This window comes from Equus quagga, chromosome 5 (assembly GCF_021613505.1).
Source record: "Equus quagga isolate Etosha38 chromosome 5, UCLA_HA_Equagga_1.0, whole genome shotgun sequence".
NCBI classification, from domain to species: Eukaryota; Metazoa; Chordata; class Mammalia; order Perissodactyla; family Equidae; genus Equus; species Equus quagga.
Genome location: NC_060271.1, coordinates 28600815 through 28626295, shown reverse-complemented (window position 1 = coordinate 28626295; position 25481 = coordinate 28600815). Strand labels below are relative to the sequence as shown.

The following is a 25481-nucleotide window of genomic DNA, read 5'->3' as shown; positions in this document are numbered from 1 at the left end:
CTTATGTAAAGGCCGATCCTTAAGGCCTGCTTCTTCCTGAAGACACAGCTAGAGGTGTAACAGCCCAGCCAGTCGAATGACCCTCATTCTGAGCATCTAGCCCAGGGCCAGGGGTCAGAGGGCCTGGATTCAAGTGTGGGCTCCACTACAGATGTATTCTGCAACCCCAGGGAAGTCAGGATGGCTAACAGAGAGAACCACCTCTGCTCTGTCTCCCTCGCAGGACTGAGACCACGGAGACCTAGTAACAGCAGCAGCAGTTAATTTAGCCGCATACTTGCCATGTGCCATGTGCCAGAGCCAGTTGTGTTTTACAAGTATTAGCTTTTCAATACCCAGAACGGCCCTAAGAGGTAGGTCCTTTCATTGTCCCCATTTTACAGATGAGGAAACTGAGACTCAGAGAGGTAACTTTCTAAGGTCTCACAGAATTAGTAGAGCTATAATCAAACCCAGGCAGGGAGGTCCCTACCTCAACGCTGCCTTCACTGAAAATGGGCTTGACAAACCATTACATATAACACTGCAAAGTCAAGGTGATAAAATATTTTTGAAGATAGAAGTAGGGCAAGAGGACAAAAGAGGCACTCCCCTCTCCTAAAGGACAGAAAATAAGTACCCTCCCAAGAGGTGTCCTCTACATATTTTTCTCCTGAGAAGGCAATGATGTTTCCCACCTAGGGCTCTGCCAGGATTAGAGCCCAGGAAAGACGGAGGGGATGGCAGAGAAACGGAGGCTCAGACAGAGTGTTTCTCACATGCCCAAGGTCACAGGTCAGGTAAGGTGGAGTAATTTACACCATCCCAGGCTGGGCTTCCTTGGAGACTCAGGAGGTTGGGGGTGGGCTCTCAGCTAAGCCTGGGTCATTTAAATGCACAGAAATCGCTGACCACTACACTGGAAGGATTCTTCAGGATCATCTAGTCCAGTCCCCTCACTTCACAGATGGGGAACTGAGAGCCAGGGACAGGAGAAGCGTCTTTCCCAGGGTCACACAGGCAGCAGCAGAGCTTGGACTGACTCCACACCTCCCGCTGCCCAGCTCAGTGACCTTTCCGGTGCCCCTCGTTGCGCTATTGTTCCCATTTTACCGATGCAGAAACTGAGATCGTAAGCTATTAAATCACTTCCCTGATGTCCTACAATGAGCATCGTGGGCCTGCTGACTGTACTCGCTTCTCTTAATGCTTTCTGGGTTCCTAACTAAGCTAGGCAGCATCCTGTTCACTTTACATTCTGCTTGGTCACTTTGCAATGACTCATTATCACAATTCACCCTTTACAATTGAGGAAACTAAAGCCCAGAAAGGGGGCGTGGCTTGCCCAAGGCTGCACAGCAAGTTATTGGTGGAGTTGGGACTAGAACTCCCTCTTAGGTCACGCACTTCCTCTATCCACTGGCAGTCAGGGTCCCCACACAGGGCTGCTCTGCCCTGTCCAGCACCTGTACAAAGACGGTGAAGAAGATGACGGTGATGATGGCAGTGAGGAACAGCTCACACATTGGGAAGTGCTTCTTGTCCAGGAGGTAGCCCAGGGAGAAGGCGATGGCACCTCGTAGGCCCCCATATGCGATGATGAACTGGTCCTTGGGGGTCAGCTTCACGATGCGGAACTTGTTGATGAACCAGGTCAAGCCCAGCACACCTGCCAGGGAAAGGCAAAAAGAGGGGTCAGGCTGTCCCCAGCCTCTCTTGGCTTCCATACCAGTGACTTCTGTCCGCAGGAGCCTCCACTAGTGAGCTTGCCCAGTTCATTCATTTCCCGGGTCCCTCAGCCCAGCGTGCTCTGAATCCCTGAATCCAAGAGCTGAGTGGATCCTTAAGGGGGGTCTCCCAACCTGGATGTACTTTAGAGACATCACAGAGGCCTCCAGTGGCCAAAGGTCGGGAGCAGAAAGGGAAAAGAGATAAAATAAGACTGGCCACAGGTTGACACCTATTAAATATGACGGGTACATAGGATCTACTTTTCTATGTGTTTGAAATTTCCCATAATAAAGTCATTAAAAAATGCAGAAGTCTGGGTCCAGCCTCAATCCATGGAACAGAATCTCTGGAGGACAAGGCCCAGGATTAAAGGGTTTTAACACTGTGCACCAAGTAACTGTGATGCCCAGACAGGTTCAGCGATCATAGATCTAATCTCAGAGAGGAGGTGAGTGAGATCATGAGTGGGGAAGTGATGCAGTCACTGAGGTGAGGCGTGTCTGGAAAGTGTAAGCAGAACCCAAGGGTCCGAGGCCTGGTCCCCGTGTGCAGGTCCAGGCTGGCAGCATAGATTTGGAGGAGCCGCACACAGCTTTGCAAGTGCTCGAGTCATCTGTGCCACGAGACAGCTCAGAGAACACTCACAGACCTGGGCTCTGTGGGCCTTGGTCTCCTCCTTAGAAATTGACAGGCTCAGAATCACAGGGTCCCTGAGGCCCCTCCACTCTGACGCACCACGACTGTCTCCCTACAGATCACAGACTTGCCGCCAGCATGGGCTTCTTTCCCCTCATGGGCCCATCATGGCCTCAGTGTGGCAGAGAGAAGAGGTGGGGAAGCCCCTGCCATCCAGCTGTGCTGGCAGCAGCCAGGAGCCAACCTGGGCCCCTCCATACAACACACTACCCATCCACTCAACACCCACCCCCTAACCCCCCATCCACCCCCACTCAGGCCTGGGGCCTCACCCAGTACTCGGGCGATGAGGCAGAAGATTAGGGTGCTGATGACAAAGGTCCAGTTCCAGTGGTGGGAGCCAGCCACAGTGGAGACGCCGAGGAAGATGAAGATGAGGGTCTCGCTGACACTGCTCCACATCTTCAGGAAATATTTGATGGTCGTGTGGGATTTGTGGGAGATGTTGGCCTCCACGTAGGGGCGCATCACCACTCCCGAGGCAATGAGTCTGGGGTTGGGGAGGAGTGGGTTTCAGGGTTCAGATTCGAGCTGTGCCTTCCCGGAGCCCCGCCACTGCCAGGGAGGCTGACAGGTACCTGTTTACTGAGCTCCTCTTACAGGTCAGATGCCCACTGCGGGCTTTACACACTTGTTCTCACTCAATCCTCACATCAACCCTACAGGCCTGGGCATATTCCTGCATTTTTCAGATGAGGGATCTGAGACTTGGAGAAATAAAGTTGTCTGCCCACTGTCACACTGGCAGCGAGTGGCAGAGCTAAGACGCAAACTATGGTCTGCCCAAATCCAAAGCCTGTGCCCTCTCCCCGAGGCCACACTGCCTCTCTGCTTACAGGGCATCAATTACACACATCCGTGGCCTTGGGTTTATTCCCCAAGTGTGATGCCCCCTAATGCACAGGAGACCCCACAGAGAGCTCTGTTCCATGCAGCAGCCCAAGCTCTCCCAGCCCAGCGCCCACACCTGGACTCCAGTCCTGCTGGCCTGGCTTCCTCGCTGTCACCCTGAATCCCCTAATCCAGGCCTGCCTCTGCACTTACAACGTCTCCCCTACTGGGAACACCTCTGCGCCTCACTGCCTCTCCACACGCCCGCAACTTCAGGACTCAGCTGAGGCCCCAGGACCTCCAAGACTCCTCACTTCAATGGAGGCCTCGAGCCTCCTTGCTGGGGCTGCTGAGGGGCGCAGTGAATGCGAGTGCCTGCATCCAGCTACAACCCAGGGAGTCCCTTTGAGACAAACGAAGGGAAGAAGTGGCAGGACCGAGATTTTCCAGAACTTTAAACTCAGTGCTTCCAGGGGCAGTCCCAGGCCCTGGAGCATGGTGCTCGAGTCTCATCCCTGGAGCTGGAGGCTGGGCCCTGGGGAGCTCCCCTGTGACCCTACCAGCCTGGGGAATCCAAGTTGGCGGCCTCCCCCACGCTGCGCCCAGACTCACGCCATGATGCCTGACAGGTGGAAGAGCTCGGCTGACAGGTAGGCCATGTAGCTGTAGAGGAAGACGAAGAGCGGCTCGATGACGCGGATGTGGGAGGTGAATCGGGAGGTGAAGGCTGCGATGACCCCGTAGACCACGCCCACAAACACCCCGCCCAAGGACACCACGAAGAAGCTCAGGAAGCCAAGGACAATGTCCACGATGCCCACATGGTCGTAGTTGGCAAACTCCTCAAAGAGATGATACAGGACCTGGAGAGGGTGTGCAGGCTGGTCGGCGGGAGGGCAGAGCCCTGCCCCACAACTCCCTGGGGTCCACCCAGGGTGATCCTGTCCCCTCCATTGACCATGGCCACAAGAAGAGGTCACGTGGTAGCAGAGGAACCCTGGTGCCAAGCAGGTACTCAAAACCACTGGCCTGGGGGCCAGAGGGTCTTGCTCTGGGGCTCCAGGATGCCATGCTGGTGAAGAGCACAGACTCTGAAGCCAAACTGCCTGGGCTGGAATTCCAGCTCTGCCGCTCCCTAGCTGTATACTGGGGAGAATTACTCCATCTCCTTGTGCTTCAATTTTCCTATCCATAAAATGGGGATAATGGTACCCACATTATAGGACTGTTGTGAGGATTAAATTAGTTAATAAAGGAAAGTGCTTAGAGCCATGCCTGTCACAGCTTCAGCTCCTCCTGGCATAACTACGTTTGCCTCTCACTGTTTGACCTTGGGCAGATCACGTCCCTGTCTGGACTTCAGTCTCTCCTTCAGCAAAAAGCAGGGAAAGTTCAGAGAGTGAACTAGAACAGGACTTCTTAACCTCTGAAGCTTTCCGACAATACACACGGCCAGGCCGTACCCGAGCTGGACTCTCTGGAGGCGAGGACCAGAAATCTCGCCAGGTGGCTGTGATGAACAACCAAGTTCAGATACTATGGAACTAGAGGCTCTCTAAGGCCTCCCCACCTCCTGGACTGGGAAATAAATGGTCGTCGTAATAAGTGGCACTTCACACACCGTCAAGCCCTTTGACAATGGTTATCCTGCTTGACACACAACAGCCTCATGAGATAGGCTGGCCAAGGATGCCTAAACTGAGGCTCAGAGTGGTGAAGCAACTCGCCAGAGGGCCCCCAGCTTGGGAGCAGCAGAACTGGGCCCAGAACTTGTTCCCTGACAGCAGTGGGTGGGGCTTCCCAGGCAGGTTCAGCTTCGAGGTTCTGTCCCTGCTTAGGGTTGGCTCCCTGGCTGCCTGGCCTACTCCTAGACAGCTCTGCCAGGAAACCAGCTGGGAGTTTCCGGGCCTGGGGGGTGCTGAGGGAGAGGAGAAGGGGACCTGAGGATCCCTGAGAAGGAATTCTCCAAAGCCCCCAGTAACTGGGCAGCACCTGGAGGCAGGGGGTGGGGTGGGGGTGCTTGCTGCAGGGCAAAGGCCTGAGACCACACAGCTCAGGGGCAGCCGTTACTTTTACTGTCTGGGAAAACAGGGCACTCAAATCCATATCCAGAGCTCTAGAAAAGGCCCAACTTGGGCCAGGCAGGAAGGGGAGATGTTGAGCACTGGCCAGTCCTTGGTGCTGCCTGGACCAGAGTGGTCTGGGAGACAGGGCAGGGCTCCAGCAGTGGACAGCTGAATTCACTCCTGGCCTGAGATTCATAGGTCCTCAGGGTGCACCACCTGGGCCAATGGAGTGGGCACAGACAACAAGGTCCTCCTTCCTAGCCTGGTACTATTGTCACTGGGACGAGAGAGGCAGTGTAGCATGCATAGTGGTAAGTGTCCAGGCTCTGGATTCAGACTGTGTAGATTTAAACTCCAGCTACATCACTTATCAGCTAATATGACCTTGGACGAATTCCTTAACCTCTCAGTGCCTCAGTTTCCTCACCTGGAAAAACTGGGGATAATTACAGTGCCAACTTCATGGAGATTAGATGAGGCAATAAACATTCAGACAGGAAGTGTTCAATGAACACCAGTGAATACTGCCACCATCTTGGGGAGGCATGGCTGTGGGCCCAAGGCGGCTGGACTGAGGTATCCACTTGACACAACCATGCCCCACTGCTCCCCAGTAGTGCCAACCTGTACCCCAACACCCAGATCCACTGGGAGGGCTTCAACTTTGGCACCTACTAGTTTCAGACATTAGTGAGTGTGACTCCTGTAAGAACCGTGGGAGGATGACAGGCTAAGTACTGCAATCCCTGTTACACATGGGGAAACTGAGGCTTGCACGGTAACCCTGGGCAAGAGTTGGTGCTAGAGAAACCAGGACTGTGGCCTGCCTAAGGCCAGGCTACCGCTCTACCAGCCCCACGAGGAGCTGACAAGGGTGTGGGGAAGAGGAACACGAAGAGGAAGCCAAGGCTGCGGGCAGCCGACCACCACTGTCTGTCTCTTCTTTGAGGTGCGGCTTCCTGAGGGGTTGGGGGTGGGGAAAGAGGAGTGCATGTGTAAGTGTGCGCTGGGTGTGCACACGCGTCCTTATGTTTGCCTGTGTATGCAGCTGCTCTCTGAGGGGGCCAGCTAGGAGGGGTATGGAGGTGTTTTCACAACATGATGTGAGTGTGCACATACACGTCTGTTTCCTGAGGAAACTGGCTGGGAGGAAGGACGTGTGCAAGTATATGCAGCACTGCCACGTGCAGACCCTGCGTTGAGGGCATCCGTCCTCACTAGACCCTGGCAGGAAAGCACTAACTATTCTGCCCCTTCGCAGCTGTCAAAGCTGAGGCCCAGAGAGGTAAAGTCACTTACCAGGCCAACTCACTTTACTTATCACTCTCTCGAGGTTTGGGAGGCAAGGTCCGTTTCCACAATTGCTACCCCAAAACTGTGCACAAACCAAACTCTAACTTAAGACACGGCCAACATGAAAGCTGAAATGCCCCTCACAGACTAAATGGTCTGTAAAGGGTAAACTGAGGTACAAAGAGGATAAGTAATTTAACCAAGATCACATCACAATCCAAGTCAGGGACAGAGCATATGACCTGGTAGGGCCAAGAGCTCAGGCCCTGGGGTCAGACAGACCTGGCTTCTATCCTGGTTCTATCAGAATCTAGCAAGTTATTTAACTCCTTTGGGCTTGATTCCTCCTCTGTAAAGTGAGAACAAGCCCGTGCTAAGGTTGCCACGAGGATTAAATGAGATACCCATGTCGAGTGCTCAGCATGACAGCTGGCACAGAGTAAGCAGGAATGGACATCTGCCCTTTCATTACTATTATTAGTGGGTGGATGTGGGATTCACTCTGGACCAGGATTCGGATCTGTGGCCTGTGTGCATGTGGGTGTGGTCCCTGCCCCCTCACCACAGTGACGGCGTCATTGAGCAGGGACTCCCCGAAGACGAGGATATGTAGCAGCTCGTTGATGTGAATTTCCTCAAAGACAGCCAGCACGGCCACGGGGTCCACGGCCGAGATGATGCTGCCGAAGAGTAGGTTGTCCAGGAGTTTAATGTTGCTGATCTGCTCGTCACCCACCAGGCACACGGCATACATGAGGCCGCCCAGGAAGAAGGCGTTCCACAGCGTGCCCACCACGGCGAAGATCAGGATGGTGCCCAGGTTCTCTGTGAACTGCCGCAGTGGCAGGAAGTAGCCTGCATCCAGGATGATGGGCGGCAGCAGGAAGAGGAAGAAGACGTCCGACTGCAGGAAGGGGGGCGTCTCCCCCACGCCCTTGATCAGGCCCCCCACCAGCAGCCCCACCACGATTAGCAGGCAGCTCTCTGGGACGATGCTCGAGATGGTGGGGATCACATGGAAACCTGCGGAGGGCAAGAGAATAGGAGGCTGTGGGCTTGCGTGGAGCCAGGAGAACAGAAGGTTGGGGACAGGGCCGAGGACGAGAAGAGGAGCTGGTGAGAGGGGCACAGGCTTGGCTTTAGATGGCTGCTCTCTTAACTGTCTGAGCCTCAGCTTCCTCACTTGTAAAATGGAAGCGATAATACCAGCTTGACAGGGTTGCTGTATAAACTAAGTGATGATGATGTTTTTAAAGTGCTTTTTTCAAAGGATATACAGATGCTCTGTCACTGTCATAAAATAGTAGAAAGAAGCAGCTCTGGAGGCCTCTAGAAGGCCAGAAACTATACACTGATTACTGAGGCTCCAAGTATCTAAGAGCATTACCTACACCTGAACCCAGGTCACCTTTCCAGGTACAAGATCAGGGAGGCAGATGGGAGCTCAAGACCAGGCATAACAATCTAATAGTTCTGTCTGAGGGAAGACAGCAAGTTCCCCGTCTTGGAAGTGTTCAAGTGGAAGGCAGGCAACTAGCTGGTGGAGAAGTGACACAGGAGATAGAAAGAAGCACAGAAGAATCAAAGACCATCAGTGTAGGAAGGAACTTGGGGCTCATACCACCCCCCACCCGGGGTCTGAAAGTCTGCAGAACACATGCAGCAACCTCCAATCCCGGACCCGCAGGTTTTCTTGCTGAGCCCAGAGAGCTGCTCCAGAAGACAACAGCAATCGATCTGTTTTGCATGTGAGACAAAACCTATTTGCCACCCTGTTTCTAGCCCAATCCCACTCACTTTGAAGATGGGGCAACTGAGGCTCAGAAAGGGGAAGGAACATGCCCAAGGTCATATAGCAAATCCACAGCAGAACCAGGACAGAACCCAGGTCTGACCGTCCCCCCGGCCCGCCCCAGCTCCTATCAAACTCCACAGTTAAGTCAACCCCTCCTGTCCAACCTCCCCGTTAAGGCATGAACAGATCCCTCTGCCTAAGACCCAGCAACCATCTCCCCAAGCCCAGTCCTGGCCGGCAGCAACAGCAGTAGGCCACTCTCTGCAGTGGCCTACCTTGGTGCTCCAAACTCAGAGCTGGGAGGCAGCAAAAATTACCTTCAGAGAGGGCCTCTTTCAATGCCAAGTTTGCTCCCCAAGCTCCCTTTGGTTTTTTTGGTTTGTTTTGGGGTAGCAAGGTGGGTAGAGAAGACCTGGGCATCTAGCTGCATCTTGGTACCATGACCCCCAGGGTCAGCTGGGTTAAGAGGGTATGACATTTTGCTCAAGGTGAAAGCTCTCATTCTCCTCCCTCCCTAGCCTGTAAGCTCTGTGCAGGCAGATTCCATATCGGCTTATATTTATATCCCCAGGACTGGGGACATAGTAGGTGCTCAACAAGTATCTACTGACTTGAAAACGCACAGAGCTGGGCATTACGTCCCATGATCCCCAATAACCTATCTGGCCAGGCCTCTGCTCTCATTACCCCTGAGAGCCTGGGGAAGGATAAGGAACATCTGTCTCCATCCTCCAGGCCCTCCTGCTCTCGGGTACTGATCTGAGTGTGCCAGTGTAGCTACAAGTCAAGACTCTCACTCAAAACAGAGCCGTGGCACAGTGCCAACCATCCAGGAGACCCTCAAAACAAATTGGATAAAAATCTTGTTTTATCCTAGGCCAGGAGAGGCCCCCAAAGCCACCATGTACATTCTCCTGACTTCAAAACAGACCTGACCAGAAGTCACCACTTTCGCTGAAAAGCCTTCACCGGGAACCACCAACGTTCAACTGGCTGCTACACTGGGAAGGGCTAGGTCACGCTGAGTCCAAGTCTCTCTGGCTGTATAAGTTAAAGTCCAAAGTTCTAACACTGCCTCTGTCATCTGATCTTGCTCATGTCCCATACTCCCCACTTACATACTCCCATTCCTACATTTCAGCCTTGCCAAATTCTTTGCAATTCCCCTAACTGAGCCACGTCCTCTTCCACCTGCAGACCTTACCTAGTCTAGTTTGTCTCTCCGGAACACCCCTCCTGTACCTCTACCCCCACTGTGTGTGGCTGACACCACATCCTCTTCCTGCTTCCTCGTCCGGGGAGTTTCCTGACCACCCTCGTGTACCCAGGTTAGAGCAGCAGTCCTTCTCTGCTGTCCCCCCCACTTTATAACATCTAATCCACAGTCACCGCCCAGATTCCTCTCTCTCCCTGGCAACGAGCAAGGTCAGACAACCCAGGCAGGAGCAGCGTAGACAGGACAATGGCACCACACCTCAGAGATCTGCACTGTCCTGGAGCGTAGACAGGATGGCACAGGGGTTTAGGGGAGCGGAGCTCCTGCAGGCAGGGGCCAGGAAGCAGCTTCTCCAGCTCCAGTCAGCTGACCTCCTCAACACTCTACCCTCGACCTGCCCTGGAGTTGAGCACCAACAGCTGCCTTAGGGGAAGGCAGAGTTTAAAGAGACAGCCCAGGGCAGGTAGATGACAGCTTCCACCTCCACTGAGCATGTTACAATTTAAAAATGCCTCCCCACCCATCTACACCATCAGTCCAGTCCAAAAAGCTTTCCTGGTCTCAGGAAGTGCCAGACAGTACACTTGAGACCCAGAAACAAGTAAACCACAGCCCCTTGGTGGGGGCGAGGTAGCAGGTGTGTGAAACAAGCCAAGAGCAGTAACGTGAAGAATGTTCATTACTCCTGAAGGTGCACCACAAGCCAGACACTGTGCTGGGAGCCTGGCACATATCATCTCTTTAGTCCTCACAACAGCCCTGTGGGATAGGTGCTACCCCCATTTTGCAGAAGAGAAAGCTGGGCTCAGCAAGATTCAGTGGCTTCCCCAGAGTCTAAGGGAGTTCTACTCTAGCTTAGAGCGTCTCAAACCCGCAGCAGAGGGAGCTAACGAATCCTTTACTCCAGCATGAGTATTTTCTCTGAGCCAGGCCAGCCATGAAGGTGGCGCAGGGTCAGAACCTGTGAGGAGCTCGTGGGGATGGCCATGCTTTTCCCAACCTTGCAACCTTCAGGCCATCGAGGCTCCATCACTAGGTGAAGAGACAGCTGGCATTCCTATTTGACAGATGAAAACCTGGCGCACAGAGGAAGTAGGACATGTCCAGGCCACCCAGGATGAGGTCCCGGGCCTCCAGACTCAAATGTAATGCAGTTTCTCCCAAATAAGCCAGCTCCCAGAGCACTGGGGCTGGAACATGTGCCAAGCAGGGCTCCTCAGGTCTCCCTGTGCTGGCCCTGTCTCTCGGCAAGCCCTGACTGGCATGGGAAGGGGAGGGCTGGGCCCAGGCTGGGAGGAAGGTCTGGGATCCACATTTGGCTCCTTGCCCATGGGTAGGCGGCACGTTACTGGAAAGCAGCTTCCCGGGGGGAGGGGGTGGAGTCTGTCATCAGATGCAGCAGCTCATGGAAGGAGAGGCCTGCAAACCTGTTCTTGGCTTGTCCCTCTCCCAAGACCCTGACCCCACCAGTCGTCCCCACCCTGCATCCCTAAAGAGTCCCCTCAAAGTGCAAGAAGTGGGGCCAGCCAGGTGGCGCAACGGTTAAGTTCACACATTCCGCTTCAGCGGCCTGGGGTTCCCAGGTTTGGATCCTGGGTGCGGTCATGGCACCACTTGTCAAGTCATGCTGTGGCAGGCGTTCCACATATAAAGTAGAGGAAGATGGGCACGGATGTGAGCTCAGGGCCAGTCTTCCTCAGCAAAAAGAGGAGGATTGGTGGCAGATGTTAGCTCAGGACTAATCTTCCTCAAAAAAAAATAATAATAAAATAATTAAAAAATAATAAAAATAAAGTAAAATTAAATTTTAGAAAAAGCACAAGAAACTTGCTGACACCAGATGCAGTGAAACGGGCACAGTCAGTGCCCCTGGTCCCCTGATAAAGACCCAGCATTGAGGTGAGATCCCAAGATGCCAGGAAATTAGGCAAAACTTTCAGGGCCTGAACTTGCAGTGGTAATGTCACCAGGACGGAATCAGGGGTGGGGCAGAGGCAGTTAGAATCAGATCCAGAGCCGTGAGAGCTGGAACAGACCTTGGAGATCATCCAAATCCTCCATTACACGGTTAGAGAAACTGAGATGCAAAGAGAACCAGTGACCTGTCAATGGTCACATGACCAGTTCCACCATGAGAACCCATGAAGCTCCAAGTCCAGTGATCTCGCAAGCCACAAGGGCGAGGGCGTCCAGTCTTCCAAGAGCAAGGACACAAGAAGGTGTGGAATTCAACATCTCTGAGCCACAGATACAGTTCCGGGTGGCTCCCCTTTTAGGTGAAGAGGCTAGGGAAGGGGAGAGCTGTTTCTCATTCCGTCCAGTATAGGTGGCAGGTGGGCAACTGAAGGTACTGGGGGACCATACACATGCTCGCCCATACTCTCTCTCTTACACACACACTCATCCACACTCTCTCTCACACACATATCCACAGTCCCACCCTTACACCCACACACACCCACACTCTTGCTCTTACACACACTCATCCACCCTTGCTCTCTCTGATACACACACACTCTCTTATACACACATGCACACATATATTCACCCACACTCTCACACTCTCTTGACACACATACACATACACAGGCACACTAAACAGACACAACCAAACTTTGAATTAGTCAGTGGTTCCCACCTCCTCTGCAGCTTCTCTGCTCCTCACCATGAGAACATTTTATTTACATCTCCTCAGACTGTCCCCATCTGCTGAGACTGGTGCAGTGGAGCAGGCAGGCAAGGCTGTTTCACATCACCCTTGGTTGCCAGCGTGACCAGACACCCCTGATCCCACTTCCGGCATCTCTCCCCTGGCCTGGGTAGTCAGAGGTGGGTGCCAGGAAGAGAGGCCCCCATGGCCCTCCAGTGCCAGGTCATCATCGACCCAGGGCCACACGAGGGGCTCCACCGCCCTAGTTCCAGGCCTGAGGACTGCTCTGGGGCTGCAACTCGGCCAGGTCCCAAGGGATTCCTGGTTGCACAATGATTCCATTTCTTTAACTCCCTCTTCAACTGTCCCAGCAACCAGTCTCAACTACAGCAACGAAAGGTAATGCCTCCCAACGAAAGCCTGGCCCTCCACAGTTTACAGCAGTGTGCTCTGACACTTCTGACTCATTTGCACCTCACTCCGGCTCTGGGAGGTCACAATTACCAGCCCCTCATTTTATAGATGGGGAAACTGAGAAAGGTTAAGCAACTTGCTCAGAGTCAAAGAGCTGGTAACTGATTCAAACCCAGGCAGTCTGGCTCCAGAGTCTGTGCTCTTAGCCACTTACCACATTATCCCTGGTTTTATTCTTATTTTGTTTCTATGGGGAGCATCAGCACCCAGGACTGAAGAGGCCCAAAGTGGTTCCCAGACGACAAGAGGTGGTGCTTCTTTCCTTGAGCTCTTCTCAAGGGAAGTCTCACCACTGCTCCCCTTCACTCTAGTGGCCTAGCGAAGACCTTGGAAAATCCTTCCTATCTTTTAAGCCTGGCCCCTCCAGGAAGCCCTCCTGAGCTAACTCAGCCAGACGGGGTCAGTCTTCTCCACTAAACTTCTAGGGCAGGAGGTGGGAATTCTCAGACTGCTCAGCCCCTGTCTGCCTGATCTGTACTCAGCTCCGGTCTCCAGTGGGGCTGGAGGGTCCTTTGGGGTAGGAGGAGCTCTGGTTCTTCTTGAGTCTGATTCTTCCCAGTGTTGATTCTTCCCACCATCAACGTCAGCCGTGAGGACCAGGGAGAAAGATAAACCAGACTACAAGAGACTCAGCTGCTGCCTCAGCAGGTTCACAGACAGACCAGCAGAGACAAAATCGCATGGCACCAGCCACCCTGCCCTGGGTTCCAATCAGGGTGCAGCCACTGACTAGCTGGGTAAATTACGTTCTATCTCCTATCCTCAGTTTCCCCATCTGTGTAAAAGCCTATTGCAGAGGGTTTCTGGAGTACGAGAGGAGATGATAAGGATAAAGAATGCCACACAATGCTGGCACTCAATGTCAGCAAAAAGCAGTGACTGCCATTATCATCATAATTTCCTTTAAAACCGAAGTATAACATGAATCACTCTACATTTATCATGACCTGTTGGTGTGTATTTGTCCATCACTGGGCTTTAAGCTCCCTAGGGGTGGGAACTTTTTAGAATCATCTGGGTCTCTAGCTTCCAGCATAGAGTAGACATTAGCTATTTGTAAGAACTGAGATGAAGCTGACTTTTAGATGTGAAGTGTGGGAAAAAGGAAGGAGGTGGGGATGGCTTGGAAATTTCAGAGTATCTGAAATGCTCCCAGAGCAGGGATCCTTTGGATTGGTTTTGAAGGATCAAGAGAAGTTTGCCAGAGAGAGAAGCAGAGGAAAAGCCATTCTAGGGTCTGTATCCTTGAAAGAACCCAGCACAAGTACCCTGCACAAAGCAAAGCGATGTACAGGGGATGAATGAATGAAAACAGGAAAGAAAAAGACAAACAGGAAGGCAGACTCACTTCACCAAGCCTTCGCCAATATCCAAATATGAGTGTTGCGGTGAGGAATAAATGAGATGGTGAACGTAAAACACTTAGCACGAGACCTATTATATGTGTCTTTGAGTCTTGGTCCCTCCTCTGGAACTGGGGAGATGATGCCAGGCTGGCTGCATCACTGAGATATTTTACTTAGAGCTCCTGGACCACAGGAGTCACCCGATGAATGACAATTTTTAAAAACCGCAAACCAATAGCGCCCACTCACTAAGACTGTATTTGAACACGAGTCACTTTAAGATACACTCTCCAGCACAGAGAAGGAGAAAAATACTGAGTGGACTCTTAAAGTGTCTGAAGCAAAGTGCTGTGCTGGGGGCTTTTACATATCTCCTCTCCTTTCACCTCATATCCTGACCCCCATTTGACAGAAGAAGAAACCGAGGCTCAGAGATGTGAAGTGACTTACCCAAGGCTACCTAGTTGGAAGATGGCAAAGTCAAAATTAGAACCCAGGGCTCCTAATTGCCAGTTCTTTGTGTCATGCTGCGTCAATGAAAACTAAGTCTGTCAGGATCAACAGGAAGAGAATTCAAGTCTGCAATATGCCTCCCCTGCAGAAACAGCCATAAATAAATCTGTTCCAAGTACCTGGGTAGGAACCATTTCCCATGCCGGGGGAGCCAGTCTCTGTGCCCTCCCCCATCATTCTTCCAAATGGCACCTCTATTTCTTGCTTATTTCACTCCATGTCTCAGGGAGACAGGGTCCCACACTCCAGGAACATCAAGTCTGGGTGGGAAATCAGCTAAAAAGCTGGCAGAGAACCCAGCACCACACGCTGGGCCACCTGAGGCGTGGAAAAAAGAAGGCTGGGCCAGGAAGCCAAAACCCCAGTCTGAGGCCCAGCTCTGCCCTTGAGTAACCACGAGGCTTAGGGCAAATCATTACATCACACACAGGCCTCAGTTTCCTTGTGTGTAGACAAGCGAGAATCACGGGACTGGACAGAAGCACCTTGTATCCTGAGGAGGGGCAGACAAACCCCAGAGATGACTGATGAAGGAGAGGTAAGGACAGAAATGCCACAGAGGCCAGGGAGCCTTGAGAGCAATAAGCAGAGTGATGCAGTGACCTCCCGGGCCCTCTCAGAGACCATAGCAGGACAGGCTGCTCCAGAGCAGGTACTCTCTGCTGTGATGAGGATTCCAGGGTCAGGGAGCTGGCTGAGCTCAGGATTAACCCTTAGCACTTAACTTCCATCCCCATCAACCTCTGATCTCCAGTCGCCAGAAGTCCTCAAACCCCATGTCTGCGCACACAGAGGGGAACTCTTCTTTACCTCGAACTTCTACTCACCTTTCAAAATCCAGCACAGGTGTCACCTCCTCTGAGAAGCCTTCCCCAAACCCCCCAGGCTGAGTCAGGTGCTCCTCCAAACTGAGGAGCCAGGAGCTCTGTAGCTGGTGTTCTAGTTCACTTGACATCCCAGCACATGGCCCCGGGCCCCACAAAGGTGACGCTCAGGAAAAGCAGGTTAAGGGAATGATGGTAGCTTCCTAAAGGACGTGGGATTGAAGTTGGGTCTTGAAGGCAGTGGACTAGTAGGGAAAGAATGTGAACAAATGAATAGAGAATCTTAAAAGCCTTCCCAGGACCCCGAAGCCTTCAGCCAGCCTGGAAATGAGACTGTACAGTGGGGGAGATGCTGGCACACAGCTGGAGCAGGCAGGACATGCAAGGAACTGAGTCAAGGGGCCCAAGCTGAGGCTGCAGTCCTCAGAGGCTCCCCTAACCTTCAGGCCTGGTCCTGAATGCCCCTGACCTGGCCTTGAGCTAGGTTCTACTCCTGCCCTGCCTTTCATTCCCACGAGCCCTCTCCCGGGTCTCAAGACTCATTTCAGTAGCCCCTACCCCACCCTGAGCTGGGGCAGCACCTCTCGGTACCCAGCCCAGCTTCCCCAATCATCTAAGCTCTCCATAAACATTTGTTGAATAAATTTCACTCCGGCAGCTTCTCCCCACCCCCCACAGGAAAGGCGCAGGATTGAGAGTCCCCATGCGTGAGGTGGAGGATGACTCACACAGGGGAAGGGGGTAGGGACAGGGACCAGGAACTGGCAGTAAACAGCCCATGTGTTGATACGATACAGAGCTCCATCAGGCAACAACAGGGCCTGGCAAGGTGGAGGTCTCCAGGCAGCCCGTAGGGGTGGCAGTTCAGGGGGTGCATAGGACCTGAGGCTCCAAAGCCCCTCCTGGCTGGTCTGGGTCCCTGGCAGGTCACCACATGATATTATACATTAGTTTCTTTTGATTTTTTCAAAATGGAAATATACTGCTTTGGTGATTTTAAATGGAACCCATGGTCATTTATTTTTTTCCAACAGTATACAAGCACATTAAGTAGAAGGAGAATAATCTGCCAGTGATTGTCCCTTGTTCCCTATACCCACTATACAAGCCCCCCAACCCCCAAATCTACACTGTTAACAATTTGATTGCAAACTTCCAAACTTCTATGCATCTATAGTTTTAAAATTTTGTATTAACGGTATATTCTACAGACTGTGCTATAACTGCCTCTATGGGGCAGAGACTGTGCTAAGCACTTCACTGCAGCATCTCATTTAATTCTCTCAACAACCCTAATGCAGTAGGTACTATTATTATCTCCATTTTAAGATACATAAAGAGAAGGTCACTTACATGCCCCAAGGTTACAGGACTACAGAGCAGCATTTCAGACCCAGGCTGACCCCACTCCCCAACCCGGCCCCCTATGGAGAAACCTCACTGTATATATGGCCTTGTCTGTGCCATAATGTATTGGACAGTCCCTCTACAATGGCATTACACCTAAGGCTGGTTTCTCATACTCAGATCCTCCACTAAGAGCCCCAGGCAGGCCTTGCCTCTGTGGCTGGCAGTGAAACCAGAGGGCCTTGGTTTCCACTTTCTCCTAACCCCATGGTACCAGTGGCAGAAAAATCTACATCACATCCCTTGCAAAGAAGGCCCTTCTAGGCTCCCTGAATTTCAACCTTGGAGTGTGGAGGAGATGAAAGCACAAAAGGCTTGAGCTGAAAAGAACCTGGGATTAGTCTGCTCTCAAGCCCCTGTCCCCTTCCTTTCCTGGTGTGCAGCTCCCCAGCTCAGGCTCTCCCCTCCCCATGCCAATCCCCATCCTTGGCCCTGTCTGTGACTCCTGCCAGACGGCTCTCAGGACTCACAGACGCTATCAGGAGCTCCAAGCACCAGTCTGCCCCACACCTGGCATGGGGGAAGAAACAAGAGGTAGGATAAAAGAGGTTCCATTTCCAGAAACTTTAGAGCCATGGGAAAGCTGGATTTTTCTTTTCTTTTCCTTTTGGTGGGGGGTAGGGTATAGTTTGCAAAATGCAAATTCCGGAGAAAACTGAAATTGAGTATACCAAATACCAGTTGTTCTTAGTGTCCCTTCCAGTTGAAAGTCACTTAGCCTAGAAGTGTAACAATGAATTAAATCCACCATATATAGCTGGAACTTGCTCACAGTATCATCGAACTTAGATACAGAGAGGCGGCAGGAGGAGAGCAACACAAAGAGAAATTCTACCATTTCCAGGACAACAGCCCTGCAGAAAGCTAGTCACCGCGTCCCATTTTCAGCTGCTACAGGGGAGGGAGGGGGGCTGCAAAGGGAGGACAAGACTCAGGCAGTGCTGGCGGGTTAGGGAGTGAACAGCTTCTACCCTCTCCCAGCTCAATCAGCTATGGAGTCTATTATGTGCTTCAAAGCGTCTGGGGGTGGTGATGAAGCAGGGGTGTCAGGTACCCTCAACCTGAGCATTTTGGTGACCTCTCAGAAGGACCAGAAAGATATTAATGAAAGAAAATGACCCTCAGAGGACAGAGCTTGGAGTGGGCCCGAGAGGATGGGGATGCTTCCTGGAGGAGTGGGCATGGGGTGACCCTTAGGCTGGTGTGTCTGGGTGCAGATGGGGTGGACCTGCAGAGTGACAAGGGCACAGGAGCTGAACTCCTATTTCCCCAGCCCCAGACCTGCTCTTCCTACAATGCCCCCATCTCCCCAGCATCACTCAGGTGCTCAGGCCCCAAACGCTGACCCCTTTCTTTCCCTCACACCCACATCCAATCCAGAGGCAAACCCTGTTGGCTCTGCTCACTCCCCTCTAGCTCTACTGGCCTCCTGGCTTTTCCTTGAGTGTAAATATGATTCCACCCCAGGGCCTTTGCCCCACATAGGTGGACAGCAGATTCCCTCCCTTCTTTCAGGTCTCTGCTCAAATGCCACCCCCTCAGGGAGGTCTCCCCCTACCCTCTCCATCTGCTTACCCTGCTTCATCTTTCTTTATAGCACTTACCACTTCCTGACAGTCTGTGTGTGCTCACTGATGGTGAACTCCATCAGGGCAGATGGTCACAGTCACTGTAGTATACCTAGCACCTGAACTTGTGCCTGGCACACAGTAGGCTCACAATCAGTATGTGCTCAACGGCCGATCATCTCCTGCCTCAAGGACCTAACAAGGTTGTTGTGAGGATCACATGAGACCACAGACATGAGAGCACTGAGCAAACCGCAAGGCCCTGTCACGGTAGGGTACTGGAGAGCCAGTCCCCCAAGGTACCGCTCACATATCAGCTCCTCTGGCAGCTTTCCCTGAATACACCCCAAGGCAGAAACTAATTTATGGTCCTGCAGAGCCTGGGACACACAGCCCTCCATCAAGAACCCTGTCCTATTCATTGTTCACTCTACAGTACTGAGCACAGAGCCTGGCACATGGCAAGGATCAAGACCTGTTTGCTGAGGCTGCATGACTATTCAAGGGCAGAATTCCTGTCTGATTTAACCTAATCTCCAGTGTTTGGCACTAAGCTCATGTGCACTAAATGCTAGCTGAACTGGGCTGACCCTGAAGGAAGGGTGGGGTTAGGGAGGCACAGCAGGGCCTTCCGGCAAAGCACCAGCATATGGAAAGGCAGGTGTGGGGAGCGAGCATGGTATAGATAGAGGGTTTCTATTGGGTGCAAATGACAGTGAAAGCTGGAGAGGAAATAATTATTCAGACGGTCAAAAGAAGACTCTCCTCTGGTCCTCACTAAAACTGGGGGCAGTAGACAACAGATGATGAAAAAGAAGTTCAGGGTAGTCCAAACACTCACCCAAGATCACATGGGGTAGCAGAGTCAAACCTGAGACTGCTGACTCCCAGTCCAGTGCTCACCCAGGGCCAGATCATGAAAGGCCTTAAATATCCTGGAGAAGAAATTCTGGGTCAACCTGGTGAGCCAGGCAGAGCCACCAGAGGGCTCTGACCTGGGGCTGGTATGAAAGTCCTGCTTGCAAGCACCTCAGGGAGGAAGACAAAGGAGATGGTGCTGGTCCCCCAGGCTCAGCACTCTGGGCAGGCAGAGCTGTCCAACCATATAGTCATTAAGTCTAGGCTCCAGGAGCAGCTGGCACTGCCTCCTGCAGATTCCAGCAGGACAGGTAAGCTCTCCTCCATCCTACCTCCAAATGCCTCCCGAGACCAGAAAGCTACATTCAGAGAGAGAAAGGACCTGTGCCAAGCCCAGGCTGGGGATCAGGAGACCTGGGTTCCAGTCCAGGCTCTGCCACCAACTCACTAGGTGCTTTGAACAAGCCCTTGCCTTTCTCTGGCCTCAGTTTGCCCATCCTCAGAGGCCTGTTGACAGCCTTTCCACCTGCGACATCTGACCAATGAGCTCTGCTGATGGACAAAGCTGGTGCTCTGTAATACTCACCATCTCTGCCCATGCCAACAAGCATGGCGTCTGAACCCAGAACAGTCTTCATGCGGAGCAAGATCGCACGAGGCAGCACAGGGCAGCATAAAGAGCCCTGGTCAGCCAACAAGGGAGCTGGGTTCTGTCCCAGTTCTAAACCTGAACTTCTCTGTGATCTCTGGCAAATCAGGGTCCTGCCCTGAACCTCATTTCCTTCCCTCCAGCATGGGGATAAGCAATGCCATGGCACAGGATGCTGTGAGAAAAAGGAGAAAATGGAGATAGAAACATACAAAGGAAGATAAAAACAAACACCCAGCGAGCTGCAGTGAACACTGTGAGAACTCCACTTCCAAGGAAGACACAAGGGGCAGAGGACACATCTTGGATGGAGGGGTGGGATGGCAAGAGGCCTCTCTGCTCCTGGGCTCTTTTCCTCCAGGGCTCTGCCTGCTCTTCAGCCAGAGCCCTGGTTGCCACCTGACTTGAGTTCCACAAGAGCACAGCAGGAATGTTGTGACACCAGAGGGGCTGCGCCCTCCACTGGAGCAGAGGTCACTCACTGCCTGGCTCACTCTGGAGCCTTGGCCCAGCCCTGCAGCCAGGCCCCACTGAGAGGAGGACCCACTGGTCAGGAAGCAGTACGCAATAGAAGCAGCTTCTCCAGGGGCTTGGCAGCCAGCACTTTGATCACTGAGGCAGAGGGACTGGGCCTGGGCTAGGAGGGCTGAGCCAAGGGAGGTAGTCCACACGCAGGGTGGAAGGTTCTGAGTGAGACGGCTGGGAGGGGAGACACTGGAAAACAGAGGTATCGCCTTAGGGTTATGTCCAAAGTTTCAACTCAAACTCAGCCACCAGTCAGGAGAGGCAGAGAGCCCTGTGGTTAAGAGAGAGCATGGTCTTGAGAACCCAGCAGCCTGGTTTCCTGGCTCTGCCACCTACTAGTCATGTCTCCTTGGCAGGTACTCAACCTCTGAGTCTCAGTTTCTTCATCTGAAAAGCAGAGTTCATAATCATTTATCTCAAAGGGCTGTGCTGAGGATCCAGTGAGATTATGGATCTGGAGCAAAGGGCTGCCAAAGAAAGCACTCAGCAAAAGGGCATGGTTCCATCTCTGTACCCCCATCCCTGGGCCCAGAGAGGGCCTGTTGGCACCAGAGCACAGCTGCCAGGAGACCAGACCACACTCTGAGGCTGCCTCTCAGAAGCAGAGCCTGGTGTCCTGTCCCTGTCATCATTGGTTCCAGGCTGAGCCTGACTAGCGGGAGTCTCCAGAGGTGCTGAGGGGATGCAGAGGGGAGGCTGTGGGATGGCTGGGGGGAGGCTAAGGGGAGGGTGGGGGATGGCTGGGGGGAGGCTAACGGGAAGCTGGGGGGAGGGTGGGAGAAGGCAGGGGGAAGGCTGAGGGAGGCAGAGGAGAGGCTGAGAGGAGGCTGGGGGAGAGAGAAGCCCTCTGAAGCCCCACTGAACCTGCTCCTTTTCCCCTATAAAATCTGTAAAACTTCCTTCCAGGTACCTGAGTACAGGTTTCAAGAGCTGTGGATGTGGGTGGGCCATGCAGATGCAGGGTCCTTGAAACCTCAGCAGCACAGTCCCTGGGCAGGCTGGTGGCGTGGAGGGGCCAGAGCTCCCCCTTAAACAGGTGCCCCAGGCATCCACCTCCAGGGAAGCCCTGAGAGTCTCCCACACGTTTCCCCTGCAGACAGCCCCCCTGGCTGGGCATCGTGAAGGAGGGCACTCAGAGGGCCTCTCCCTGCCCACCGGGGACAGTTTGTTGCCTCAGGCCTCTAGGAGCCAGGAGATGTACTGAATGGATGGGAGAGTTGAGCATGCTCAGAGGAGGCTGCCCTTTAGAGGACACTGCAGAGAAAAGATGAGGACACGGCCGGCTGCAGGCTTTGGTCCTGGTGCCAGAAAGACCCAGGGCTCCAGGAACAGCAAAGGGAGGTCAGGCCTCTATTGGGGGAGAAAAGGGGTGGCAAAGAGCCACAGGAGGTTAGAGGAGGCAGGACTTTCCCAGACCATTCCAATCCAACCCCTCCATCTTACAGATGCAAAGAACAAGCCCAGAAAGGGACAAGGACCTGGCTGAGGTCACACAGCAAGGTGGTGGCAGAGCCAAGACTCACACTTCAAAGGTGGCCCTTGCTTTGAACACAGTGCCACCCTCCCATCCTACTCCCGTCTTTTCTTTAAACTACCTTTCATCAAGCGCTTTACTCTGATGCTTTGTACACCTTAACTGCATGATCCTCCTAAAAGTTTCCTGATGTAGGTATCAGCATCCTCATTCCGCAGCTGAGGAAACGGAGGCAGGGAGAGGTTAAGGGACTAACCCATGCCCCAAAGCCTGGTCTTTCTGACTCCAGAGCCATAGCCCAACCATGCTACCTCCAGCTCTGAGCCCTGGTTTTGAGTCCTGCGGTGCTGGGAGCAGGGGCCCCAGTTCACTTCCGGCTCTGTCACTCCCTTGCTGGGTGACCTTGGAGGTGGGCCACCCACCACTCTAAACCTCTGGTCCCCTCTAGGACCCCCAGCAGTACCTATATGCCCTGGTTCTGTGTGTGCTCAGCCAGCAGGAGAACCAGGAGCTGTCTGGTAACCTAGTGAAGAGGAATGGAACTCTTGTGAAGGCACTTCCCAGGCCGGAGTCTAGCCTGCGGGGCCCCTGCTTCATGCCTGTGTGCACTGCCTTGGGGGCACACAGTGCAGCCCTCTAGCTGCACACCAGCATGGGAAGGGAGAGTTAACACCAAGCCCTGTGCTTTCTCATTTAGCCTCAGCAGCGCCATAAGGAAGGCACTATTTCCATTTTCCAGAGAAGAAACTGAGGCTCAGAGTTTAAAGAACTTGCCTAAATGTCACACGGCCAGTAAGCAATAAAACTGGTATTTGATCCCAGGACTGCCTGACCCAGAGGCCAAGCTCTGCCCTCAAATCAGATAGGAAATGACCTGTAAGTGCTTGCTGGTGTCGCTCTCATCCTCAGGGCACAGGTTCCAGAGGCTGGCTCAGATGTGGCTGTGTAATGACAGCCTGGCCAGAGGCCAGGAGCCCATCAGTGATGAGCAAAGCACAGAGGGGCAAGAGCCCAGACAGGCTGAGAGGCTGCTGGCCTGCCTACTTGCCTGCTGCCAGCCCAGCCCATAGAAGTCACAGCCCCGTGCCCAGGAAGGAGTAAAGAAAGCCTCCATCAGCACCTGCTTCTGCCTGGGCAGGGCCCATCCTATGATTCTGCACAAGGCACAAAGGCGGGGACCCCTGTGGTAGCAGAAACTGGGGAAGCAGCCCCCACAGGGCAGGACACAGAGGGCCGGGAGCTCCAGGTGGGGCCCTGGTTCTAATCAGCTCAGGCCAGCTTCCTCATGGGTTGGGGATGTTAATGGTGAGAGCACTCGTGGAGGGCTCCTTAGTCCTCACAACTACCCAGTGAGGGAGGCACTATCATACCCACATATAGAAGAGGAACCTGAGCTTCAGAGAGGCTAGGTATTGCCCAAGCCTCCTAACTGGTAAGTGTCAGGGCCAAACAGGATTCAAACCCAGGAAGCTGACTCCAGACCTGACAGGGGCTCATCCTCCAGGGCATTTCTCAACCAAGTTCCTCATCTGAGCCACAGAGAAAATGATCTGGATAACTATTTTCTCAATTCCCCAAAGGATGGACCTACCAGAACTGTCTCAGAATGTTCACACTGGGGCCTCAGTATGGCAATAACTATTGTTGTTGTCAATGGAATGGGAAGAACACTGGTCCTGAAAGCCAGTCCCCACACTGCCCTAACTCTAGGCCTCAGGTTTGCTCAGCCATATGAGGGGAGAGGACCAGGTAACCTCAAATGGCTCTTTTACTCTGGCTTCCTGGAATTCAAGGTCGCTCAGTTCCACTACTTTCTGGTGCATGTGACCTTGGGTAAGCTAGTTAACCTCTTCAGACCACAGGGTGCTCATTTATAAAATGGGGACACCTCCACTTGCCTCACAGGGTCACATGAGGCACATCTGAGATGAAGACAGAGGACCCAGCATAGTGCTATGCATAGCAAGGCTCGAGCATGAAGTGGTGGTGCCTCCTATCCTCTGTGCAGGACTTCTGTGGCCATCACCATCACTGCCACTAGGACACGTGTCACTCCACAACCTTGCCCTGAAAGCAGATACCAGGGCTCAGAGCCCCTCCCAAAACCTCACCCTGAACCAACAAGGCACTCCCAGGAGGGCCGTGTCCAGCTGCCTGATATCACTGCCATGGGTCCTTTCATAATGAACTGCGGCCCCGAGAGAGGTGGAAGCCAGAGCACGAGGAGCCATTTCCACCACCGTGTGCCTGGCACTGCGTGCGGTGCCTAAACACCGAGGAACATGGGGCTCACCTGGGCCGGTACTGTGCAAATCTTATCACGCCAAATTCTTCCTGGGGAAGGGCAGGGTAGTGAGGCCGGTCAGGGGTTTGTTTCTGGTTTCTTGACCTCAGCCTAGGCTGTAATCTCACAGGCCTGGGGGACCCCTCTCTATCCTCTTGCAGAAGCTGTGAGGGCAAAGGCACAAGAGATCCGAACACTGAGCTAGAAGACATCTGAGAGACTACTCAGCTCCAGGCCTTCATCAGGAGCAGGGGTGCTAGCTTGGCTTCTTACGGGGAGGGAGTGAGCTCTGTGGGGCTGGGGGATTGACAGAGGCCCAGGTTTGGGTACAGTTAGCGCAGGGAAGGCATTATGGCCTAGCTAGACTGGGGCAGTGTCTCCCTCCTCATCCAAGCCCCTGCTTCCCTGCCCTCTTGGACCAGGGGATGGTGGGCACAGATCACAGCCTGGAAGTTCTACTTGCCTCAGTGGCCTCAGCCAGGGACCCGTGGGGAGACTCGGCCTGGGAAATTTTCTAGAGTGCCCTTCCTCCCCAGCAGGGAGTCTCAGCAGATAGGAAGTAGGCGGGTCAGAGCGAGGCTCTGGCCTAAGGGAGAGTGGGAATCCTTGGGGTGAGGTGGGAAGCTGCAGCTCGGACGCCTCCCTCGGTTTGGTGCTGGCTCCATCACTTGCTAGCTCTGGTCTTCCCCAGGCGACAGCCTCCGCATGTAAGACAACAGGCTAGGTTAGCCTCTCACAGGCCTCCTCCTCTAGCTCTGACACCCCATGACTTTACGTAATAACCAGCACATATGCATCACTTTCCATTTCGCTTTGTACTTCCCTACACTTTATCGCACTTAAATCTCATGGCAGCCCTCTGAGGGAGGTATCAGTTCTCCTATATTAAAGATGAGAAAACCAAAGCTCAAGGCATTTAGGCCCAAGAATTCACCAGATAGGGCACTAGAGAGCCAGGACTTCCACCCAGGGTTGCAGAGAGAGGGCAGCCTTGCCAGGCCAGGGGGCAAGGCCCCAAATGACTGGTTCAGGAGCTCATTCCAGCCTGTTGCTCTCAAAGCTGCTCCTTCAATGCAGACACAGTGACTCTTCAAAGATCAGATTTAATGAAAACAGTTCAGTTGCAAAAGAGTATGGACAGCATGATTATTATTATGAAACCATTTTTATTAAAAAGAACTTCACATAACTGTAGGGAAAAGTCCAGGCAGACACACTGAACTGTGAAGAGTGACAAGCTCTGAGGAGCAGGGGAGTGAAAGAAATTTGACCTGTATGTTTTCTTTATATACTTATGCAGTG

General features: G+C 53.1%; 1 protein-coding gene across 1 annotated transcript in view; it reads right to left on the bottom strand.

Moving 5' to 3' along the window:
- SLC9A1 (solute carrier family 9 member A1) overlaps positions 1 to 25481 on the bottom strand; it is a 49027-nt gene that overhangs the window by 5662 nt on the left and 17884 nt on the right. Inside the window, exons 2-5 of the mRNA XM_046661946.1 lie at positions 7159 to 7619; positions 3850 to 4100; positions 2679 to 2896; positions 1446 to 1648 (exon numbers count right to left, since the gene is read on the bottom strand). Of these exons, the coding sequence (XP_046517902.1) occupies positions 1446 to 1648; positions 2679 to 2896; positions 3850 to 4100; positions 7159 to 7619 (1133 nt within the window). The remainder of the gene's footprint in view (positions 1 to 1445; positions 1649 to 2678; positions 2897 to 3849; positions 4101 to 7158; positions 7620 to 25481) is intronic.